Raw genomic sequence first — 24,762 nt, forward strand, 5'->3', positions numbered from 1 at the left:
TGTCTATCTGTCTATCTGTCTATCTGTCTATCTGTCTATCTGTCTATCTGTCTATCTGTCTATCTGTCTATCTGTCTATCTGTCTATCTGTCTATCTGTCTATCTGTCTATCTGTCTATCTGTCTATCTGTTTATCTGTCTATCTGTCTATCTGTCTATCTGTCTATCTGTCTATCTGTCTATCTGTCTATCTGTCTATCTGTCTATCTGTCAATCTGTCAATCTGTCTATCCGTCTATCTGTCTATCTGTCTATCTGTCTATCTGTCTATCTGTCTATCTGTCTATCTGTCTATCTGTCTATCTGTCTATTTTGTCTATCTGTCTATCTGTCTATCTGTCTATCTGTCTATCTGTCTATCTGTCTATCTGTCTATCTGTCTATCTGTCTATCTGTCTATCTGTCTATCTGTCTATCTGTCTATATATGTCTATTTGTCTATCTGTCTATCTGTCTATCTGTCTATCTGTCTATCTGTCTATCTGTCTATCTGTCTATCTGTCTATCTGTCTATCTGTCTATCTGTCTATCTGTCTATCTGTCTATCTGTCTATCTGTTTATCTGTCTATCTGTTTATCTGTCTATCTATCTGTCCAGCTGTCTATCTGTCTATCTATCTATCTCTTTTATCTGTCTATCTGTCTATCTGTCTATCTGTCTATCTGTCTATCTGTCTATCTGTCTATCTGTCTATCTGTCTATCTGTCTATCTGTCTATCTTGTCTATCTGTCTATCTGTCTATCTGTCTATCTGTCTATCTGTCTATCTGTCTATCTGTCTATCTGTCTATCTGTATATCTGTCTATCTGTCTATCTGTCTATCTGTCTATCTGTCTATCTGTCTATCTGTCTATCTGTCTATCTGTCTATCTGTCTATCTGTCTATCTGTCTATCTGTCTATCTGTCTATCTGTCTATCTGTCTATCTGTCTATCTGTCTATCTGTCTATCTGTCTATCTGTCTATCTATCTGTCTATCTGTCTATCTGTCTATCTGTCTATCTGTCTATCTGTCTATCTGTCTATCTTTCTATCTGTCTATCTGTCTATCTGTCTCTCTTTCTATCTGTCTATCTGTCTATCTTTCTGACTATCTGTCTATCTGTTTGTCTATCTTTTTCTTGATATGTCTGTTTATCTTCTTTATTTCTATCTGTCTATATGTCTATTTGTCTATCTATGTATCTCTCTATATGTCTGTCTGTCTATCTGTCTATTTATCTATTTGTCTATCTGTCTATGATTTCGACGTTGAGACAAATTTTTGTCAAATTTTTTGAGGCTTTATCCCTTACCTCTGAAGGTACCTATTAGTCAATTGGACAAATAATCCGTGGTTTGTGCTATTTGATCTTTGAGCTTCTAGAAGATAAAATCCTTGCTTCAGTTTGGTGGTCTTAAGCGATTAGAAAGTAGCACAGCTATGAAATTTTTCGACAATTTAAAATAAAAACGCGCTTTACATGGAAAACATACATGTTTGCATATTTTATAATGTATTCTTCACAATAATTTAAAAATTTTTTGTTTAACTACTTTTTTTATTTATGCTTCAATATTGTACAGAAAATCTTTCGGATCTTTTACCATCGGGATCTTTCTGGCAGCAACGTGTGGCCTCTTCTACTAGCAGTTCAACTCCATTCGATTCGCCTTTTTATTCGGCAACACATGGCCTTTTGCAGACACACCCCTCTAAAAATGTGATCCATTCCGTCTCTGCTTCAGTAGATAGGAATACCGTTGGGGCTCAAGTGTCAAACGTAGTTGGTAGTAATCCAACCTTAACCGCAGGAAGCGGATACCTGAATTCTCGTGGAAGTCTACCCATTTCGGCTCGTTATCCCGCTAATAAAATCACTGGTACAGTGGTTGAACATAATCCGAAGTCTCCATTTCGTCACTTAGATTTCTCTACTAGTGCAACTGCCGAGCTTCGTCGAAATCCAGCACTATCTGCTCCTGATGAATGCGCACGTGCTTGTCGCGAAAACGAGCCTCCAAGAATATGCTACTATCATTTTACTTTGGAATACTACACAGTGCTGGGCGCGTAAGTATAGAAAGAATTTTAAAAATAACATAAATTATTATTAAAAGCAAAATTATAGATATAGATAGTCTAGTTGCACTACATATTCAAATACTAGAGACATTAATAACATTAAACATATATGGGTGTTAGATTTATAGTTATGATTGGGAATTTCAATGAATATTCCATATAAAACGACCTCACTCCACTCTACCACAGTGATATTAGTGGTTACACAATAAAACTCCGGCGCAATTAACGTTCCACTCTAGCTATTATATATCCTTTTTGAAGAAAGCCCATAGGAGGAATTAGACTGATTTGTAAGTTCGATTTAAAAGTCATTTACTGAAGAAACTTTTAATTTTTTGATTCTCTTGTTCGAGGCTTAAAGACTTTAAACGGTGCCAAGCCCCCTCTAATGTTTACGGAAATTAGTGAACCAATAGAAACTACTGGCCTTCAGGCAGGTATACTTTGCTTCTATATGTTGACCACAGGTAAATGGCCTGGACTAACTACTTTTCTCCACATACACGATTTTATTTTTATATTTGCTTTTAACAAAGGTAAATATAACCGTTTAGTTGTGTGGGAATGTCCGATTAGTAAAAAATATAAAAGATTGGCCCTTGTACGCTTCCTAGGGGTACGCCAGCTTCTATGTTGTTATCATCATATGTAAAGTTTTGGCTGCTTGAGCCCTTTGTAATTGGTAGTGTGTTTTTCCCGTCACAATTAATAAACTTTTTTAGAATAGAATCTTCTTCATTTTGTGGTCATTATTTCGTGTTGTGAAGGTCACAGCAAGCTACAAAGTTGGGATTAAGCATTTATATACTTCGGACCATCACAACGGTTGCCGGTTTTATAAATACATGTAGTTCATGCTGCAAATGTGCAAAGACGTTACTGGCAGTAATAAAACATGTTTTTTTCTGACAAAAAGTGGCGCTTGTCAAATTGTTAAATTTTTTCAAGCAAAATTTTATTTTGAAATTCAAAAAAATGGTATATTAAAAATATTTTAAATTAAATTAAACTAATTTTCTTTAACAAAAATGTACCTTAATATTTTACAGCAGCCTGTGAGTAGTTAATTAGTAAGTTAGGAGCAAACAACTAAAAGGCCTAATGATACGATGAATACGAATACGAATAATGAATAATTTAAAACAAAATTACATCGTTAAATATTATAATAAATAATAAGAGGAAAACTATCTGCCACCTCAATCGTCTGTCAGATTATGTACCACAACGATGTATTCTGACAACTGAACTTCCGCTCGAGCTAAATGTTATATGCGATCAAAGTTCTCATTTAAACAGAAGTAAGTTCCAACTCGTGGACAATAAAATGTTCACACGTTAGGTTAATAATATAAGCGCTTTAGGTTTTTTTAAAATTAATTTATTTATTGGATGTATTCTACATGCTTAAGAAACACTAAGTATTAAAATCTTAACTTGAGAATGGTATTTTAATTGTATCAATGGTCAAGGTGGGGCCGGCGAGAAGCTCGTATCGCTGTAGTCGGGTATGACCGCTGAACCTGTTGAGCTGTCTCGCTAGTAGGTTTGGACGTGATATTAATCTTCTTGTATGGTTCATTTTTTGCTCCCAATTTCTTCCATTACGTGTTTTATGTACAGATAAGTGATTGTTCTCAGAATTTTCTATTGCAAACGTTGGGTGATGTCTATGTTGCTGCTACTTGCGTGGGCCAATGTTCGCAATGTAGTTTCAAATTGGTTTAGTACTTCATAGTCTAGTTAAAAGGGCGAACGGGAGCTAATTAGCAAATGCAAACTGCTGATCATAAGTTTTATGCAGGTTTATTGCTTCTATGAGTTTTTTACAAACAGACAATTACAGTATCGTTAGCGAAGGTCGATATAACCATTTCGTGTGTACAGGATGTAAGAGTTCGGTTGCTTTCTTAGGGAAAACCAGCTTCAATGCTGTATTCGTCACTTGCACAGTTTTTACATTTTACAGTGAATTGTAGAGTGTTTGGTACGAACTAAGCACATTTTGAGTGTAGCAGGAAGATCTTGATTTTTAAAGCCTTGACGTCGATCTAAACGGGGTCAAACGCTTGGGATACGTCTAAAATTACGTAGTCCGCATTTAAGATGTTTACGGTTTACCTGCTCAATAACTTTAATAGGCAAGGCAGGCTTAGGAATCATATTTATGACTGACTTTTCATTGTTGAAGGTGTATAATATTAAATTAAGTATCGTAGAAACGCCTATAATACATTTAGTTAATTCAATGAACATCTTGTGAAAAATGAAGTCATGACCAGGACTGTTTTTAAGGCTCAGCTATTTAAATTTCGTTTAAAATTGTTAATTTTTGAAAGATTATCGGGGAAGAGTGTTATAGGCTTGGGACGAAATCTAGGTGAGAGACAAAGATTTTATCCTTTTCTTCTTACCCTTTTGCGCGCCAATACACTTGCTTGGGATCTTAAAGGAAGATCGTGTTCTACTTTTGGCTCTAGGTCTGCGTGAGCTCTTTAAAGCTGAAATTTGTTGCAGGTAGGAGAAAGTGTTTCTATGTAGACGAGTTGACGGAAAGCTGAATTAAGTCTTTTTCTGTGACCCGGAGACCGGTGGACTGGTCATTCTCTACGGTATCGGGTCTTTTCCTGAAGTAACGACTACATCTGCCTATTTAAGCGTGTGTTTCTCGAGATAGGAAATAAAATGTTAGATAGTGAAATTTTTGCCCTGTTAAACATGTTCGTAACAAGTTTGACCACGAAACCCTGTTCCTTCAGACCTTCCGCAATGACAGCTACCGGGACGGATGGCTCTATTCCTTTTATAACTACTTGAATCCCCTTGCTTCATTAAGCTAATGGATGTAGTAATTTACATACACACTTTCTAGGAATTTCGTAACATAGTGGAAATGTTCTTCTTTGTTGACTAGCTGTTTTGTTGTTTAGACGTTTCCTTTTTTAATAATTGTAATGCAGAAGTGGTTGGGCCCAACCTGCTGCTGGAACTTTCATATTAAGTCATAGCTGTTATGTTCCCTAATATAAATTACAGCTTTTGAGGCTGCATGGGGCTGTTTTTCTTTTTCTATGAGATCACCAAGCACGGCAAATCTGAATCCATTACCTTTATATACAAATTGATACAAAATATTTTTGGATCTGAGCCTGCGCCATTATAAGAAAATGACACAATGGCTTGAAAAAGTAAAACTGAAGCCAATGGGAATCAAGAGACCAAATCAAAATCCAATTCAGTAGACGTTTGATTTGTTTATGTTTAAGGCCTAGCAGCCACACCATCATAGTTAATCTTACCAGCCGGTCTTGAGGACCGATTTTCGTTTTGCTCAGATCCGCTGCGTGGCGTCTTAGTCTAGACCGCCACAACAATGTAGTAACCGTTATGGGTTACTCGTACATTATCGCTTATGGTTTTTTATTGATTTAGATTTATACTAAATTATATTTAAGCTTAGAGGCGGCACACAGGCACTGTTAGAACTTCTTAGTATGAATTCCGGTTTTATTCTGTCCACAGACACTAATATTTCTTTATCTTTGACGTCTAAAATTTATACTCGGCGATTGTTGCTACATATGTACTCCAAAAGCTGCTTCAGGTCATCGGTGCGGATGAATACGTCTGAGCAGTTGTCTATTCCTTTAGGATGGGACATCTTTTGTGTTCTGTGCTGTGAAGCTGGCGTTATATTAACTTTTCGAATATGTTCACAAAAAATACGGATAAAGGTGGCAAGAACCGACGAGAAGACAAGAAGATCCACCTCCAAATGGAACTATTGCTCTACCTGGCCTAATCACGAAGACGAACCACTCGTGCCACTATTTCAAAAGAACAAGCTACTGACATAGCATCGTCTTGGAGCTGGTATAAATGGTGTTGCGGTTCACCGGACCTGTTAAAATTGGCGTTGTCATCAAGAATTAGCGTTCACAAAACCAGAGATGCTTGCTGTATTTTCGGAAAATTAAAGGATTCATTGTATGTTCAAATCACGTTGGGGCCATTTATTTAGATTAACACACATAGTGTTGTGATTAATTAGTACTAGATTATGGTTTTGCTTAAGTCCGTTGAATGACTGCTTTCACCTCAACATGGCAGTATTACTAGCGCTACGTTTTGGCAGAAAAAAAGTAAGTTTAATAACTGACGGTGACGACAATGCTTAGGTGAGGTCTCATAACTTACATCTTTTAATAAAGATCCGGCAACCGTTGAGATACACTGGGCTCCGAATTATATAGGGTGTTTTTTTAGAGGTACAGAACTTTAAGTTAGCATTACTGTTCAAAATGGCGACCGATTTAACAACTGTCAAGTGATTTATTCTCAGTTTGTCTTGTCAATTCATCATGAATAGACTCACGCCTTTATGGAAGATTTTACGGAAGGGTCTTGGATTGTGTGCTTACACAATCCAACTCCTGCAAGAATTAAAGCCAAACAGTCATCCGTCAAGGCGTAGATTTCCGAATGGGACCAAAACGAAATTGCCATTAATTCCTATTTTGATAAGTGAATTTCTTTTAGCGATAAAGCACACTTCTGGGTGAATGGCTACGTCAACAAACAAAACTGCCATATACGGACACAAGTTTTGGAAAAAGTCATTGAAAATTGGACGTCCAGATTGGACTACACCCGAGCCAGCCGCGGCACTCATATGCCAGAAAACATATTTAAAATATATTGCCACCAAATTATCTTTGGAAAAAAAATTCATTCAGTGCATTTGGTTTCTCACACCTATATATATCGCAAATCTCCGACTAGGCCATTATCAAAGTCATTGGATATGTGTATAGCTTAAAAGGATCCTCAAGCCTAAGATAGAATGTGAGATGATAAAAAATACTACAAATACTATAGTATTCCCTTTGATGGCATAGGTGGTTATAGAACACCGTATCGAACAAATGACTGTCTATTTTTTTTGTATGGAAAAAAACGTTGAAATATCTCTAAGAATTATGTATCCTTCACTTGATAAGTTTCCCACAAAATATTCATGAAGAATGTTAGCTGCTTTAGTGTAGCTAAAGACGCAAAGAAATTTAAGTACTTGGGGTTATAGATGGCTTCATAAAACATAGAATAATATCCAGGCTAATACAATCCAATCATTATGTTAGTTTCTAGCTCATTAGGTCTGCTTACACACATTAATTGAGTAACCTATCGGAACGACTTCGAGAATATCGATTATACCCGTTACTCGTAGAGTAAAAAGGTACATTAGATTCGTTGAATAGTATGTGACAGGTAGAAGAAAACGTTGCCGACCCTATAAAGTACATATTTTTGATCAGTATGAATAGTGAAGTCGATTAAGCCATGTCCGTCTGTCCGTCCGTACGTCTCTCCGTATGAACGCTGACATCTCAGGAACTATAAGAGATACAAAGTTGAGATGGAGATTCTTGATGTCAATACGAACCGCATCCTGCCGCGCCCATTCTAACGCCTACAAAGCACGAAAAACTGAAATCTTTTAAATCTCAGGAAGTATTATAGCTTGAATTTTTAAATTAAGTATGAATAATCTTGAGATGCCAGACGGTTTTCGCATTTTGTAGAAAAGCCTATATCTCAGTAACTATAAGTGATAGAAAGCTCGGATTAAGCATGTAGGTTTTAATGATGCCCCAAATGCGACTTAGTTTGTTCCCTTCTTACCACGCCCACCCTAATGCCCACAAAACCCGGAAAACCAAAAATGCAAAAATTACTAAATAAAATGGCTAGAAAGTCGTACTTAAGAATACTTATTTTAAAAATTCCATTGCAACTCGACACGAATTTTGATGCGTCCACCCGCACCCTAACGCCCACAAACCGCGGAAAACTGTGGCGTCCATAATATTATAGTGTATGTCTTCGTTTGACCTTGTGTAACACATTTTTTTGTCAACATCTATCCTTTCCACATCGGAACATTATTTCGCTATTTATGAAGAAATTTAAGTTACATAGAAGGAAGTGTTTCTGACCCTATAATGTATATATATTCTTGATCAGCATCTGTCTGTCTGTCCGTATGAACGCTGAGATCTCAGGAACTATAAGAGATACAAAAATGAGTTTAACCATTAAGATTTTTGAGGTCGCTACGCAGCGCTAGTTTATTACAGCATCCTGCCACGCCCACTCTAACGCTCACAAATCGCGAAAATCTCAAATCGCTGGAATCTCAGGAACTATTAGAGCTAGAAAGTTGAAATTCAGAATGTATAATCTTTACATGCCAGCGCATCTTAAGTAGTACTTCTATCCGGCCTCAAACACCCATACGCCCACATGGCTCAAAAGACGGTTTTCGCATTTTTTAGAAAAGCTGATATCTCGGTAACTATAAGTGATAGAAAGTTTGAATTAAGCATGTGGGTTATTATGATGCTCCCAGTGCGAATTGTTTTTTTCCGGTAAAGCCACGCCCGAATGCGAAAATCTCGGGAACTATAACAGATAGAAAGTTGTGTTTAAGAATACGTATTTAAGAGATGCCACTGCACCTGGCCACCTTATGAATGCCTTCGTTTGACCTTGTATAACTTATTTCTGTTAATATATATCGATTTAGCAAAGATTTTTTAAATCGGAAAATTATTTCGGTATTTATAAAGAAATTGACGTCACTATCAGTTACTCAACATACTTTCTCTTACAATAGGTGGCACCTTGTGAATTTCCACTAACAAAATGAATATCTTAAAATTGTGTAAAACAGTAACGGGTATCTTATAGTCGCGGCACCCGACTAAAGCGTTTCCTCTTGTTTAATATGGTCTTTTCTGTTGTCTGGATAAGATTGTTAGAATAAAAAAATAAACCGTGCACTTAATGAGCGCGTTTCCGTTTAATCGCTAAGATCAAGAGATAGAAAGTTACGATTAAGCCAAATTTGGTTGTTTTACGCTGCTATAACACATAATTTAATCCTGGTTGCCTTTGTGCGGCTTCAGATAGTAGGCAACTGACCAATTACAGATCCACTCCTTTAGTCGATAAACGCACTGCAATGCATAGCTGTCGACTACAGTACTCTATCAGACTCTACCAGGATTAAGGAAAGGGCGTGGTTTTGTAACGCGTTTGGTTCAGAGGTCTCCCATGATCAGATACATCAGCTCAAGGTTTGCTCTAATATATTCGATAATAATGCAATATTACTGTCTTGCCGAAGTCCATAACGCCGGCGCACTGCAATACCTATTCTCCTTAAGATCTCTCGTAGCAAAGTCATCACAATTGTATAGATATATTTTTTTCTATAACCTTTCCTTTAATTATTGAATCTACCCTTAATTATGAGACTAACAATAAGTTGACGAACCTTAACATTAAAATTTAACTAACAGTATACTCAGACTGCATTCTGGTTGCGCGTCCCTCAGGTCGGTCGCTGGGTGGGTAAGTCATTGCGACGAAGGCGTGATTGGTTGCTCAACTTTGTGAGACCTCTCGCCAGGTGTTTAGGGTGCACCGATATGCTGGTGAAGTATTTTACCTTCTATTCTGCGATCACTTCATTGACTGATAGAATGTTTAAGTCGCGGTGCGAACGTACCACGGTGCCCCGGTGATTATTCTCGCAGCCCGGGGATTTTTTCGGATTCAGTTGTCTTTTGATGATGTTAACGATATCGTTTGGGCGAAACTCAATTGGCTCATGTTGAGCCTGGGTTTCATATGATAGAGTCGGAAAAGTAAACGCATTAGTGGCAGGATTTGGCTGGAAACATTTTTAATGTGATTGGCAAACGTGCTGGCTCTGTCTGTGGAGCTGCGCGCCCAGTCGCCTGTGGTCGCCCAGTCGCTCAATGTGTGAGCTAATATACTTCCTGTACTTAACCCAATTGGTTTTATGTAAGGTCAGTTTTAATAATTGATCCCATGTTCCTGGATGTCGGAGTAGAGTAAAAAGGACAGGAGAATGATCAGATGAAAGATCCGAAAGGCATTGGCGCTTATCAGATTCTTAGGAATGTTTTTGGTAATCGCAAAGTCTATTAAATCGGGAAGTTTTTTTGGGTCTACCGGCCAGTATGTTGGTGTACCAGAAGAAACATAGTCGAGCTTGTTCTTAGCTTTGATAATTGCATTATAGAGCTGCTTTCCTTTTGGAGTCACGAGACGAGATCCCCAGTGTGTGTGCTTGGCATTGTAGTCTCCTGCTGCTATGAAGTGGTCTCCGAGTGAGTTGAAAAACTGCATAAACTCATCTTCGGCTATGGTGAAGCGTGGGGGCAGTATACGGCGACTAGAGTTAATTGCTTGCCAGTATTTAGGTGTATATTTATGGATGTGGCCTGTAGGTAGTTTTTAGCTAATTTCTTATGATAATGGTGCTTAAAACGGCTTCTAATTAAAATTTCAGTCCCGCCGTGTGCTTTACCATCTGGATGATTTGTTCCATAGAATGAATATCCTCGTAGTTGGAAATTGTATCCGTTTGTAAGATGTTTTCCTGAAAGCAGCATTACGTCGATTTGATTGTCCAGAATTATGCTGCGAAACGCCGTTAGCATTCCACGTAGATATTAGATATATATTATAGATTTTGGTTTCGCATCAGATCTTGCATAGTTGTACGCATAAACGACATAAACTCCGTAAGGCTTTGTTGTAGACTACATATCATAGCTTCATATGCTGATGCTGATGAGCCGTGATCTGGCTGGTTTGACCTGGAGGCTAACAACTGCTTATTTTGGTGGATACGACTTTTCAGCTCCTCCTGGGCAACCTCTATAGTTAGCAGTGTGATTTCCACCGCAGTTGCCGCACTTTTTCGAGTTGTGGTCATGTTTGCTCGCTGGGCAGTGTGCGGAGTCATGAAGCTCACCAGAAACTACACACACCGGGCGCAGTTTACAGTAAGACTTTGTATGGCCGTATTCTTGGCAGTTCGCACATTGCACGTCCTCAACTGTTATTCTGCGGATCAGCAGGAACTGAAGAATGTATATAGGGCGAACTCGTATTTATTTAAGGGCTTAATTTCTGGTTCGAGCTCAACCTTAAAGAGTGGCTGCGGCTTTCTATCCCTGTTAAGGATATTGAAGACTGTCTTAGCGCTAAATCCCTTTTCTTGTAGGGCCTTTGTTATCTCTGCAGGCGATACTTCGGATTAGTTTCGGATGCTTTGAAATAGAAGTAAGCGTCGTTTCTTTGTACTGAGAGCCGTCTCTCGTCTAGCTGAAGTTGACTTGTGGGCGAACGTCGTTTAAACTCATTGCAATCGAGGTTGAGTTTGTTAGAGTTTTAAGTGTTATGTTTTATGTTAATTGAATAATTAATCAATAAAACATTAGCGATTTCATCTCTGAAAGCGTCTTTTCGCGTTGTTGTTGATTTACGAAACCAGTCACTGCAATTTCTGGATATTATTGAATACTTTTTCCTGGAGCAAAATAAATACACGTCTGCATGCGAGGACGACTCGCGTGTTACTCGATAAGTAAAAGGGTATACTAGATTCGTTGAAAAGTATGTAACAGATAGAAGGAAGAGTTTCCGACCCTATAAAGTATATATCCATATCGATTGATCCATGTCGGTCTGTCCGTTCGTCCGTCTGTCCGTATGAACGCTGAGACCTCAGGAACTATAACACATACAAAGTTGAGATTAAGCATGAAGATTCGTTGATTCGCTGGGACAGCGCAAGTTTATTTCACCATCCTGCCACGCCCACTCTGACAGCCACAAATCACAAAAAACTAAAATTGCTGAAATCTCGGGAACTATCAGAGCTAGAAAGTTCAGTATGTATAAACTTTGGATGCCAGCGCATCTTTTAGTGATAATATTATTTGGCCATACCTACCCATACGCTCACCAAGCTCAAAAGACTCTTTTCGCATTTTCAAGGAAACCTGATATCTCGGTAACTATAAGTGATAAAAAGTTTGGATTACGTATGTAGGTTTTTATGCTGCCCCAAATGCGAATTGTTTTTTTTCATCTAGCCACGCCCACCCTAACTCCCACATATCTTGAAAAACCAAAAATGAAAATATTTCGGGAACTAAAAGAGCTAGAAAGATAGGCTTAGGAATATGTATTTTGGAGATGCCACTGCAACTTCCCACGAGTTTTTATCCAGCCACGCCCTTCTAACGCCCACAAACCGCGGAAAACTTTGGCGTCTATAACAATATTATGAATGCTTTCGGTTGACCTTGCATAACTTATTTCTGTTAATATCTATCAATTTACCAAAGATTTTTCGAATCGGAACATTATTTCGATTGGGGAATTTCCAATAGCAAAATGAATATTTTGAAATGGTGTAAAAAAGTAACGGGTATCTTATAGTCGCGGCACTCGACTATAGCGTTTCCTCTTTGTATTATTCTTTTTAGATTATCCTAATTCGGTTAACTTCGTCCATCGCTAAGTAACGTTAAAGCTTTTTAAATTCAGCAGTCTATTAAATACAAGAGCCGCAAAAAGTATAACGGCATTGTTTTCTATTGTTTTGCAGATCCATTTCGGATCCATAGAATCAAAAGTGTTGATTGACTAACTAGTCAATTAGCCAACTGGATAGATGGATTCCTCAGGATTGGCCACAAAAGAAAGAAATGTGTTATGTTGTTGCATTATTCAATAATAATACTAGCTTGGAGACACTCCAAATGTATACTGTTGTGGAACTGGAGTCCAAGATCCAAAGATCTTTTTTTACGCTATCGGTCAGATTTGCACTGTATCATACAGTTCCAACCGTGGATTTTTGAACCTTTGGGGATAATCGAGATTTGTCGGTCATGGTTCTAATCGTTAACAGCGTATTTCTGAAATATTAAGTCAAGCCAGACATCTTTAGCAATGTCCATTAGGATCTTATTGATTTATTATTTAAATATTATTATAACAATCTAATCTATTTATTAATCTCTATATAAATTTAGTGCATGCCAAGTGTGTACTCCGAATGCAACTAATACGGTTTGGAGTCATTGCCAATGTGTCTTAGCTGACGGAGTTGAACGCGGAATTCTGACTGCAAATCGTATGATACCCGGTCCTAGTATTCAAGTATGTGAAAATGATAAGGTTGTTATTGACGTGGAGAACCACATGGAGGGAATGGAAGTAACTATACATTGGCACGGTATATGGCAACGTGGGTCACAGTATTACGATGGGGTTCCCTTTGTCACCCAATGTCCCATTCAACAAGGTAATACCTTCCGTTATCAATGGACGGGTAACGCAGGAACGCACTTTTGGCACGCTCATACTGGTCTTCAGAAACTAGATGGACTTTACGGCAGCATCGTCGTTCGCCAACCACCTTCAAGGGACCCGAACTCTCACCTATATGATTTCGATTTAACGACCCATATAATGCTTATCAGTGACTGGTTGCATGAAGACGCTGCGGAGCGGTATCCTGGACGTTTAGCTGTTAACACAGGCCAAGATCCAGAATCCATGTTAATCAACGGCAAAGGCCAGTTTCGAGACCCAAACACTGGTTTCATGACTAATACTCCGTTGGAAATATTTACAATTACACCAGGACGTCGTTACCGTTTTCGGATGATCAATGCATTTGCTTCAGTCTGTCCAGCACAAGTGACGATTGAGGGCCACGGCATGACGGTGATAGCCACTGATGGAGAGCCAGTTCATCCTGTGGATGTTAACACAATTATTTCATTTTCAGGTATGTCTAATTTTATAATTTATGGGGTGTAAGAAAAAACATTTTTGTGTCTGTAAAAACGGAAAAATACTGTCGTTCGTACACAACCTATATTGATTCAACATGCCGAAATGGTTGGTCCTTAAGAGACTGACGATAGGGAATCTTGTTACAGGATATCTGTTAGCATATATCAGATAAACTATCTGCTGACTTTTTTCGCAACTGCCACTTGTAACCAGGTGAACGGACGGCGGAGAAATTATCGCACGATGAGGATCTGAACACACTGCGTCAGCCTCTGACGATTTTTTTTAATATTTGCTTTTACTTATTGAACCTACTTTTTATGTTGAGACTTACTAATCTTATTACTAATCTTAACATAAACATTTAACTATCAGTATACTAAGACTGCATTCTGGTTGCGCGTCCCTTAAGTCGGTCGCTGGGTGGATAAGTCATTGCGACGAAGACGTGATTGGTGGCTCAACCTTGGTAGGCCTCTCGCCAGGTGGTTAGGGTGCAATGATAGCTTGGTAAAGTACTTTCCCTCTGTTCTGCGATCACTTATTTTACTGGTGAATGTTAATTGTTTGATTGTTTTCAAGATCTTCGACTGAACTCGCTGGACAATGTCATTATTGCTATTGCTAGAGTTCCGCCATAACTGGGAGCCGTACATCTATATATAGGTTTTAGTACCGAGTTGTATTTATATTCAAGGCTAAGAGGATACCGAGCGTTGATAAGCGAATGAAGGCTGATGGCTTTTAGCTTTAGGTGTGTTCTTTTGGCTTCAATGTGGCTGCGCCATGTGAGTCTTCTGTCGAGATGTATTCCTAGGTATATTACTTCGTTTGCTTGCGAGAGTAGAGTGTTGTTTAAGGTAATCGGCGGGCAGTTTTGCCTGCTCAGGGTGAACGTAAGGTGCTTGCATTTTAGTTCGTTCACTTTAATTCGCAAACCTGAAAGCCATTATTCGACATCGACCATATGAAGAGATAGCTGCGCAGTTGCTTGCATTGGGCATTTTGAGCGGCTAAGAATATTTGTATTGTCGGCAAACGTAGATATTTTTTGCCGTGTGCTTGTCGGGATGTTTGCTGTGTAGAGGACATATAATGTTGGCCCTAGCATGCTACCTTGAGAAACTCCAGCTCCAACAGTATAATCGTCATAAATAGCAGTGTTTCACCTCACAACAAACTTTCTGTCGTAAAGGTAAGACTCTAAAAGCTTGTGGGTGCTGTAGGGAAGCATTGTCTTTATCTTGTACATTCGACCTTCTAGCCAGACTCTATCAAATGCTTGAGAGACATCTCATATAGCAGTACAGTACTCTCGATTTTCGAACGCGTTCGAAATTTCTGATGTTATCCGGTTGACCTGCTCAATTGTTCCATGCTTTTCACGAAACCCAAATTGGTGTGACATTATTCCTTCCTGGATTCTCAGATATGTGTTTATCCGAGTCATTAAGCATTTTTCGAAGAGTTTAGATAAGCATAAGAGTAGGATTATAGGTCTATACGACATGGGGATTATGTGGCCTTTTCCCGGCTTTGCTATAATTATTTGAATTGACTTTTTTCACCGCACTGTAAAATGGGTCACTGCGAGCCCAGCCGCCTTTGGAATTTCTAATATGCATCACGGTTCTTTCGGTATGCTGATTGCGGAAATGAACTTTTCGGAGTCGTGAAGGTCTCCACAAACTACACACACCGGGCGCAGTTTACAGTATGACCTTGTATTCTTGGCAGTTCGCACATTGCACCGTACGATTGCGTTTGTGCGGTTCCTCAACTGTAATTCTGCGGTGCAGGAGAAACTGAAGATTGTATTTTGGGTGCACTTCGTATTTCTTCAGGGGCTTATTTTCTGGTTCGAGCTCAACCAATTCCTGTTAAGGATATTGAAGATTGTCTTAGCTCCAAATCCTTTCATTTGTAGCGTCTTTGTTATCTCTGCAGGCGTTACTTACGCAATTAAGTACTACTTGCAGGGCCTTGCTGCTTTTTAGCTGATACGTGTAAAAGTTATTTTTATTCTCAGTAAGATAATTTGATATTACTCTGTAATTATCTTCAGACTTCATTTGAACTTTTGTTTCCTGGATGTTGCCCTTCACAAAGGGTATTATGTAGAAGTTATCCTTGCCAATAAGCTCAATAATTTTGTTGACAGGAACATTGGAACTTTTTTCTCGTATATAAATAGGCGGGGCTTAGGCTTCCTTTTCTCGACTTCAGTAGATTTGGCCGCCTCAACCTAGTCTGCGAAGATTTTAAATCGGTTTGAGTTAATGTGCGTTTCTATTGCAGCTATGCAATCCGTTGACGAATTGCTGTTAAAAAAAACTGAAATTCACAACATTGTTCTGCGCTCTTTATCATTTGGGATTCGAAGCAGACTACTGTATAGATTGTACTATAGACTGTACTATCATGCACTGTCGAACTTCTTCTTTTGTTTATCTTACAAATTGATCTCTGTAGGTGATATCATGTAAGTACTTACTTCGTACCAATTCTAACTATCAGTATTTCACGTTGGTATCGGAATCATGTTATACATGTTTTTTCACATTGTTGATACCACTATTGTTGTCGAACTATGACATGTGTATCGGTTGCCGTACCTTCTCCTTGCATAATTCTGTAAAGTTTTATATTGATATTGGCAACATTTGGTTAGGTTATATGATGCCCCAAATGTCAATTGTCTTTTCCCAATTAGCCACGCCCACCTTAACGCAAAAAAAAACCCGGAAAACCAAAAGTGAAACGTATTTAGGAGATGCCACTGCAACTTGGCACAATGCTTCATCCGGCCACGCCTACTCTAACGCCCACAAACTGCGGAAAACTGTGGGGTCTATAATATTATTATGAATGTCTTCGATTCACCTTGTATAACTTATTTCTGTTAATATCTGTCGATTTGCCAAAGATTTTTTAAATCGGAAAATTTTTCGCTAGTTATGAAGAAATTTAAGTTATAAGGCCTCAAATGGGCAGTGACGTCAGTATCAGTTACTCAACATGCTTTCTCTGAAGGTAGTGCCTTGTTAATTTCCACTTGCTAAATTAATATTTTAAAATTGTGTAAAACAGTAACGGGTATCTTATAGTCGCGGCACTCGACTATAGCGTTTCCTCTTGTTTTTTCCTTGTTTTCCAGAGATATTGATTGGTCTGGCTGATCTGCTATAACTCCTCGTGGAGTGACATAACTAGTATACTCGTATTTACACATGCTTAACTAGCTTTGGAATCTACTACAGCTGGTGCTTGTGGCTTGGTTGATCCTGGACCGGTTTCCAGATGAAGCAACGAATGCTTTAGTTTGACACACTCTAGTTTTGTGTTCAGTGTTCAAGAATTTAAACCACATTATATTTTCAATACCCCATTTAGTCTTTCGGATAAAACCTTTGATAAGAAGCATTAATATTTGTTGAGGGGGTGAGTTTCTTCTTACAAAAGGCGCAGTAGGGTACTTTGGAGCATGTATATGTGCAAATTAACAATTACGTATGCTGGTCCCATGCCGCGGTCAGTGACTTTTCAGCTGGGCAAAGATTAGTTTCCAGATGGTTAGTTTTCACTGGAATGCCTGGCGGATGCCAAGGTTATTCTTTCTCATTGGGAAGTTATGATGGTAGTTAGTTACTCCGTTGGTACGGCTCTTAACTCAGCATAACCAATTTAATAATTCAATTATAACGCCAAGCCGGAGGTTGATTCTAGCGATCTTCGCTTTATTGAATATAAAATCAAACTAAAAACTAAAGTTAACATATAGTTAAATGCCTGGCCGGTTGCCCGTGGCAGACCGCTGACCAAGCGCAAATTGCAAGAGTCGTACAGGCCAACAGAGAGGACAGCCCCTAGCGGCATATTTTGGTGGCTCCGCTCTCGGATACCAGAAGGGCAGTACAATATAAGTGTGACATAAACGATATAAGTATGATATATAAAATGTATGAGAATAATATACACAAAATATAAAAGTGATATATAATATGGCCATTATTTTCTTTGCATATCTTCTTGAAGTTTGACGAAGTCTTCTATGTTAGCCTGTTTAGTAGGATTTTCAAATTGTTCACAAATCATAAAATCTTTTATTTAAGGTGAGCGTTACGACTTTGTAATAAGCGCCGATCAGCCTGTCGGAGCCTATTGGATTCAGCTTCGTGGACTTGGTGAGTGTGGTATTCGTCGAGCTCAGCAACTGGCTATTCTTCGATACGCCCGTGGATCATATCAGCCTGCCTCTTTGCCGCCAACCTACGATGTTGGAATACCCCAGGGTGTGGTAAGTAAATATTGAAATAATAATTTCCTTTTCAATAAAGGTGATTTCTGCATAATAAATAATTGCACGGCTAAAAATATAATTAATAGTACCTTAAAAGAATATATCCACAAAACTGGACAAACACTTAAAATACAGTCACGGTATATATATATATATATATTTTTCACAAGTAGTTCATAATTTATTTATGTTTATATTCGTTATTATTGATACTGCAGTATTCAATGTTTTCTATGAAATTTATTGAAGAACGTGAAAGTCTTAGATATTGGTAAGACATTCAGAACAGATTTTTTAAAATAAAATAATATCCTAATAGCATTATTTTAATAAAACAAATAAGCTTATACCACTTCTTATAATATTATAAAACAATTGTAAAATGGTTTAAGCGTTTTCGCAATTTGGAAAAAACTCAAATAGTCAATTTTCTTAGGAATAGGAACTAATTAATAAACAAATTTATTCGAGAAGAATAACTTTTTAACTGTAAGTGTTTTAGTTTTTTATTTCTTTTTTTTTTAATATTAAGTAAAAATTAATTTTATTGTCAATATTTAGTTAAAAATTATTATATAATTATCATTTTTAAAAGGAATGTGTTTTTAATTAAAATGTAAATACGTTAAACTATTGAAATACTTTATTGATTATATTAAAACATACATAGGATTATATCACTTTTATTTCATTCCTTTTAATATGTCAGAAGAAACAATTATTTATAACTATAATCGATAATTATATATATTTCTCTATATTTTCCCAAATATCCCAATATGTACATTAACACCACAACCAAAACCGTACATACTTTGATTATCCGCACTTGTACATATCTAAAACAAAATACCGTATACCGACAAAAACGTACAATATATAAATAAGGTCATGAACCCTTTAGACGCTCAATGCAATCGTGATCGAAACGATGCCATATGCGTAAGCCAACTAAAAAACGCCCTTGAAATTGATCGTGGTATATTAGCAGAGAAGCCAGACGTAAAGATATTTTTACCATTCCGCTTCTTCGTTTACCGAGCTGAAGATCTTTTTCAGCCAAACACATATAACAGATTTTTGGGTAAGTAAAACAAAAGGTTATATTTTTTAATGCATTAAAAAAAATATTTCAGTGGCACCCACCGGAGATCATGTGATTTCACTTATCGACGAAATTTCGTACTTATCAGCACCAGCACCACTGACATCTCAGTATAATGATATAAACCCTGAACAATTTTGTAACGGAGACAATCGACCGGCGGATTGTGGACCAAATTGCATGTGCACTCATAAGATTGACATTCCACTTAACGCTATTGTCGAAGTAGTTTTGGTAGACGAAGGTAAGAATTTGTTGACACCCGCTGATGGTAAACGGTAAATTTATTTGCCTTTTATACACCTACCAAAAATTATGGAAATGGCCTTAGTAATTTGTTTTTATTTTCAACGTAAATATGCTTTCCAAAAACAGCTTAAACAGAATGCATCGTTAAGCCTAATATTAAGCTGTTTAATTTTATAAAACTATTAATAATTATCCCAGGTACTATATTTTTCCTAAAATGTTTGCATTTCTTTAATAAAAATTGTTTATAAACATTAAATTTTTCTCTACGTAGTTCAACAACCAAACTTGTCTCACCCATTCCATTTGCACGGATACGGGTTTAGCGTCATTGGTATTGGTCGATCTCCAGATTCATCAGTAAAGAAAATTAATTTAAAGCATGCATTGGACCTGGACAGGCGCGGACTCTTACACCGTCAATATACTTTGCCACCGACTAAGGATACAATTGCAGTACCGAACAACGGCTATGTTGTGTTGCGTTTCAGGGCTGACAATCCTGGTAAGCAAGGGAACCCAAGATATTAATTTGGTCTTAAACTATATGTTACCTTTTTTAGGCTTCTGGCTCTTCCACTGTCATTTTCTCTTCCACATTGTTATTGGAATGAATTTGATTTTGCAGGTCGGCAGTAACGCTGATCTGCCACCCGTGCCACCAGGTTTTCCAACATGTGGCGACCACACTCCACCTATTCCAATTAACTAAGACTCTTTCAAAATGGCGTACCCTTAACAGAAGTCAATTGGCTAAGCTTTTAAAAAAGAAGAAGGATATTCTTACGAGCTGAAAAGGACTTACATACTGATTGAACAGTTTGTAAAAAGCTTACCCAATCACAAAAATTTGTACCAAAACTGTAAATATTTTTATAAAATTTGCACAAAGCCCAGTTTTTTATATACAGCAATGAAAACACTGCCAACGTCCAATTTTATAATACTGTCGATATTCCGTGGAGTGCTGGCCCCTTTCCTTTACTATTCACCCAAAAGCTTATTATCAAATGTATATATGTAATAATACGTATGTGTGAATTTCTAGGAACTAAAAATACATTCATTAATTTATCATATAAAATAACTCGTAACTTTCAACTTGAACGAATTTCAGAAAATGTATTACATTCGTTCTGAGCTCACTATGCTGCTTATATATATATATGATTGTCATAATTTTCCGTTTACCCTTTTAAACAGGAAACATTTCAAAAATAACAGCATAAAAGTCCAAAATAATTTAAATCTTTCCTCTCGAACGTGAATTCGATAAACAAATCTTACATAAATAATCTCAGTTTGTGGACAATACCTATTTATAAAATAACCTGCGCTGCGCAATCATAGAATCTGCAAATAATAATTAACATAATTGTGCTTCATAATGTAACTGTCATTCGCAAATTACTCTCAAATTTTAATTACTAATAAAACCAAATGGTTTTACAGACGAAAAAAATATTCACTAATTTTAATTATGTTTTTTTTTACAAAATCGGGGATCTATGATTACCGGTAAATTGAAATTAAAAACATTAATATTTAACATAAACGCCCAACCATGTTTTTCAATTTGTTGGACTTTTTTTCCAATTTGTATTTGTTTTAATAAATAGAAGCCAAGATGTTTTGCCTTGATCAAATCAGAAGCGACACCACTATAATGTCTATAAGATGAATAAAAATTAAAAAAATAAGTTAAAAATGTTTAATCGAACATTCGAGGGTATATTAACTTTACTTTTATAAGCAACATTTTCAGAATTTTTGTTAATTGGTACTCCTGGCAGTCAAAAAATTTTGTTGTTTTGTAACCCAAATATGTTTATAAATGTATATGTGTAAATATTAAATAAATAATAATGCATTTAATTAGAAATATTCATATATGCATGACCACGTCTTTTCATAAGTTTACAACCCATTTATTCTCAGTATCAGCTGGTAAAAGTTTAACAGACATTTACGAGAAGTGTTTAAAACTTAAGATGACTTTTTTCAAGGGCAACGTAATTTCGATTCTCCAATTTTTTCGTTGGTGGTTCACACTGCTCAAACACATGTTCGAAGATTTTTTCTTTCGTTGTGAGAGTCGTGACTGCACGGTTGTAAGGGTTTAGCTAATTTGCTAAGGATCTCTTGACCGTAGATAAATGGGTAATGGATAAGCTAAAGCCAAGGGTATAACCCAGGTGAATCAAGACCAAAAAAAGATTAAATCACCTATAACGATCAGAACTACCTTTATCCTTTACGTCTCTAACAGCCAAACCAAAATTGCTATCCCATTGAAGCATTGTACAGATGTAAAACCATAAAAAAATTAAAATATAAATAAATAGGTACGGATCACACGAAAAAAATTACCTTAATTTTTAAACACACCTCAAGATTTTTAGTCAGGGGTGCTTAACGCTTATGCTCTGAGTGCTCATTTGTTTTTGTAAATGTTCAGAGCATGGCAAAATTATTTACTATCACATGCATATATATTTTAAAATACAAATATATTTACGTATATATATAAATATAAATATAGTATCACCAAAAACAATTTGTTATATATATATATATATATATATATATATATATACGTAGGTATTCTTTCCTCTTTTGTATGATAAGCTTGGAAAATAATATAAGTAATATTTTCAATTGTAAATACTCCAACTTTTATAAGTACAAAACCAATGTAGAAGACGAAATTGTTTATTCACCGTTTTCGCATATGTAAATACATAATAGTTTAATTTGTTCTACTCTTACGTGACAACTACGAACGGATTTGTTCCTTCGTTTAAAAGCATATAATGATTCTTACACAGTACCGTATTCACAGATTCTCAACCCTTTGGATGCCATTTGTGATCGTAAACGGCCTGATGCGGTTTGCGTATCAAATTTAAAGAATGCGAAAAAAGTTGACAAAGGCGTTTTGGTTGAACGCCCTGACGTAAAAATATTTTTACCTTTCAGATTTTTTGTGTACGATCCAAAAACTTTATTCGTACCAAATACATACAACCGATTTTTAGGTATGTCAACTTAAGTTGGATATCAAAACACTACATATTTCAGTGACTACCAATATATTTTATATATATGCAAACGCACTCCTATTTAATTGTGAAACGTTTATTAACTACACCTCAATACAATCAACACTTTCCTTTACTTATAGTTGTGCCTAGTGGGGATCATCTGACATCTTTGGTCGATGAAATATCCTACATATCACCACCGGCACCACCACTTTCACAAATTGATGACATTCCACCCGAATACTTCTGCAACGGGGACAGTCGACCTCCAAACTGTGGACCAAATTGTGAATGTACACACATGGTTGATATACCACTTGGAGCTATTGTGGAAGTAGTATTGGTCGATGAAGTGCAGCAAGTAAATCTTAGTCATCCATTTCATTTACATGGTACTGCGTTTTATGTGGTAGGACTAGGGCGTTCACCCGATAAGTCAATAAAAAAAATAAACCTAAAGCATGCTTTGGAGTTGGACCAAATGGGCATGCTAGAACGAGATTTTTCAAAGCCGCCTCTTAAAGATACAATTGCTGTACCTAACAATGGATATGTTGTTATGCGATTTCGCGCAGATAATCCAGGTTATTGGCTTTTCCATTGTCACTTCCTGTTTCATATTGTCATTGGCATGAACCTGATCTTTCATATCGGAACCTCAGCTGATCTACCACCAATTCCGCCACAATTTCCTAAATGCGGCGACCACGTACCGCCCGTTACTTGGTACTAGTCCGCTGATATATAGATATTAAGTTTAACCATAGAGTAATTAACATAGTATAACATAGTTATATCTAATACTCCTGTGCTGCTGTTCAAGGGCTTAAATATTTTTTTATATAATATAAATATAAAACATCAAACTTGCAAAGAAGACCAATAAAAGTTTCTTAATAACAGAAACCAAATCAAATAAAATAATAATAATAACTCAACCATTTTCAATTTGTAGTCGCTTCAGACGCTGATCATCTCATATCACTTATCGATGAGGTTTCGTACGTATCTCCACCTTCCCCGATGCTGTCTCAATATAATGATATACCCCAAGACTTATACTGTAATGGAGATAACCGTCCAATAGATTGTGGAGAAAACTGTCAGTGTACTCATAAAATCGATATACCTCTGAACGCAATTGTCGAAGTCGTGCTTGTGGATGAAGTTCAGCAGGTTAATATAAGCCACCCTTTTCATTTGCACGGTACCTCCTTTTATGTGTTAGGTCTTGGTCGCTCTCCGGATACTCATATAAAGCGTATGAATCTAAAGCATGCTCTGGACCTTGACCAAAGGGGATTGTTAGAAAGACAATATTTAAAGCCTTCTTTAAAGGATACCGTTGCTGTACCAAATAACGGATATGCTATTTTACGCTTTCGAGCGGATAATCCTGGATTTTGGCTTTTTCATTGTCATTTCCAATACCATATTGTAATAGGCATGAATTTGGTTTTTAAAGTAGGTACTTTTAAAGACTTGCCTCCTGTGCCACCAAATTTTCCACGCTGCGGAAATCATTTGCCGCCCTTAATTTAACAAGACTTATCTGACCTGGATATATAATTACGTTAAAGACAGCTCAGAGAAAAATATAATTTAAGTAATGCGAATGTAAGCTTATCTTTACAATAAATTAGAGTTTTACAGAAAAACTATATTTTGTTTAAACCTTAAAAAAACAGTCAATTCACAGGCATTATGACCTAATGCCCTTTTTATCTTTTAAATGTAATCTATGGTTAATGTTTATGTGTGGAAGCGTTTACAAAGATGGTGGTAATTTTGTTGTAGTATTATGAACTATACTTTTATATGACTTTTGTAAAATCCTGTCATTTTTTCAAATACCAGTGTCTTCGATTAGTATATTTCGATGAAATTCGCCTTTCACATCTGAATTTTTAAATTTTTGTGCGTTGAACTCTTTCATACATAATAATTAACTAAGATATTTGTTATTGCTTTTACAAACTACAAATACAATGCAGTCTATCTAACCAAAAAAATTGTTTATCGTTTGTTACGAGCATATTATCGTCGTCATAATCGCCCTAGTGAATCAACAATACTAATATCACAAAATTTCCCAAATCATGCGGATAACGCCCCTCGATAATTTTTCTTGGGGCTATGTAATGTCGTTAGTCTATGTAGACAAGCCGAACACGATTAAAACCTTACAAGAAAACATAACACGCGTGATTCGTGGAATACAGGCAGAAGTGCTCGACAAAGTGACGCAAAATTGTATTTTCCTAATGGACTACTTGAAATTATTTTACATGAAATTA

General features: G+C 36.8%; 1 protein-coding gene across 1 annotated transcript; it reads left to right on the forward strand.

Annotated features, from left to right (window-relative positions):
* Positions 1 to 1,570: 1,570 nt before the first annotated feature.
* LOC108113090 lies at positions 1,571 to 24,022 on the forward strand. The gene is made up of 10 exons (XM_017223539.2): positions 1,571 to 2,055; positions 12,999 to 13,759; positions 17,880 to 18,064; positions 18,956 to 19,151; positions 19,204 to 19,416; positions 19,696 to 19,926; positions 19,985 to 20,127; positions 22,198 to 22,459; positions 22,606 to 23,191; positions 23,401 to 24,022. Exons 2-10 carry the CDS (start codon positions 13,102 to 13,104, stop codon positions 24,005 to 24,007), a joined length of 3,081 nt encoding a protein of 1,026 aa, XP_017079028.2. The 5' UTR covers positions 1,571 to 2,055; positions 12,999 to 13,101; the 3' UTR covers positions 24,008 to 24,022.
* Positions 24,023 to 24,762: the final 740 nt, after the last annotated feature.

Source organism: Drosophila eugracilis, unplaced genomic scaffold (assembly GCF_018153835.1).
Source record: "Drosophila eugracilis isolate 14026-0451.02 unplaced genomic scaffold, ASM1815383v1 contig_485, whole genome shotgun sequence".
NCBI classification, from domain to species: domain Eukaryota; kingdom Metazoa; phylum Arthropoda; class Insecta; order Diptera; family Drosophilidae; genus Drosophila; species Drosophila eugracilis.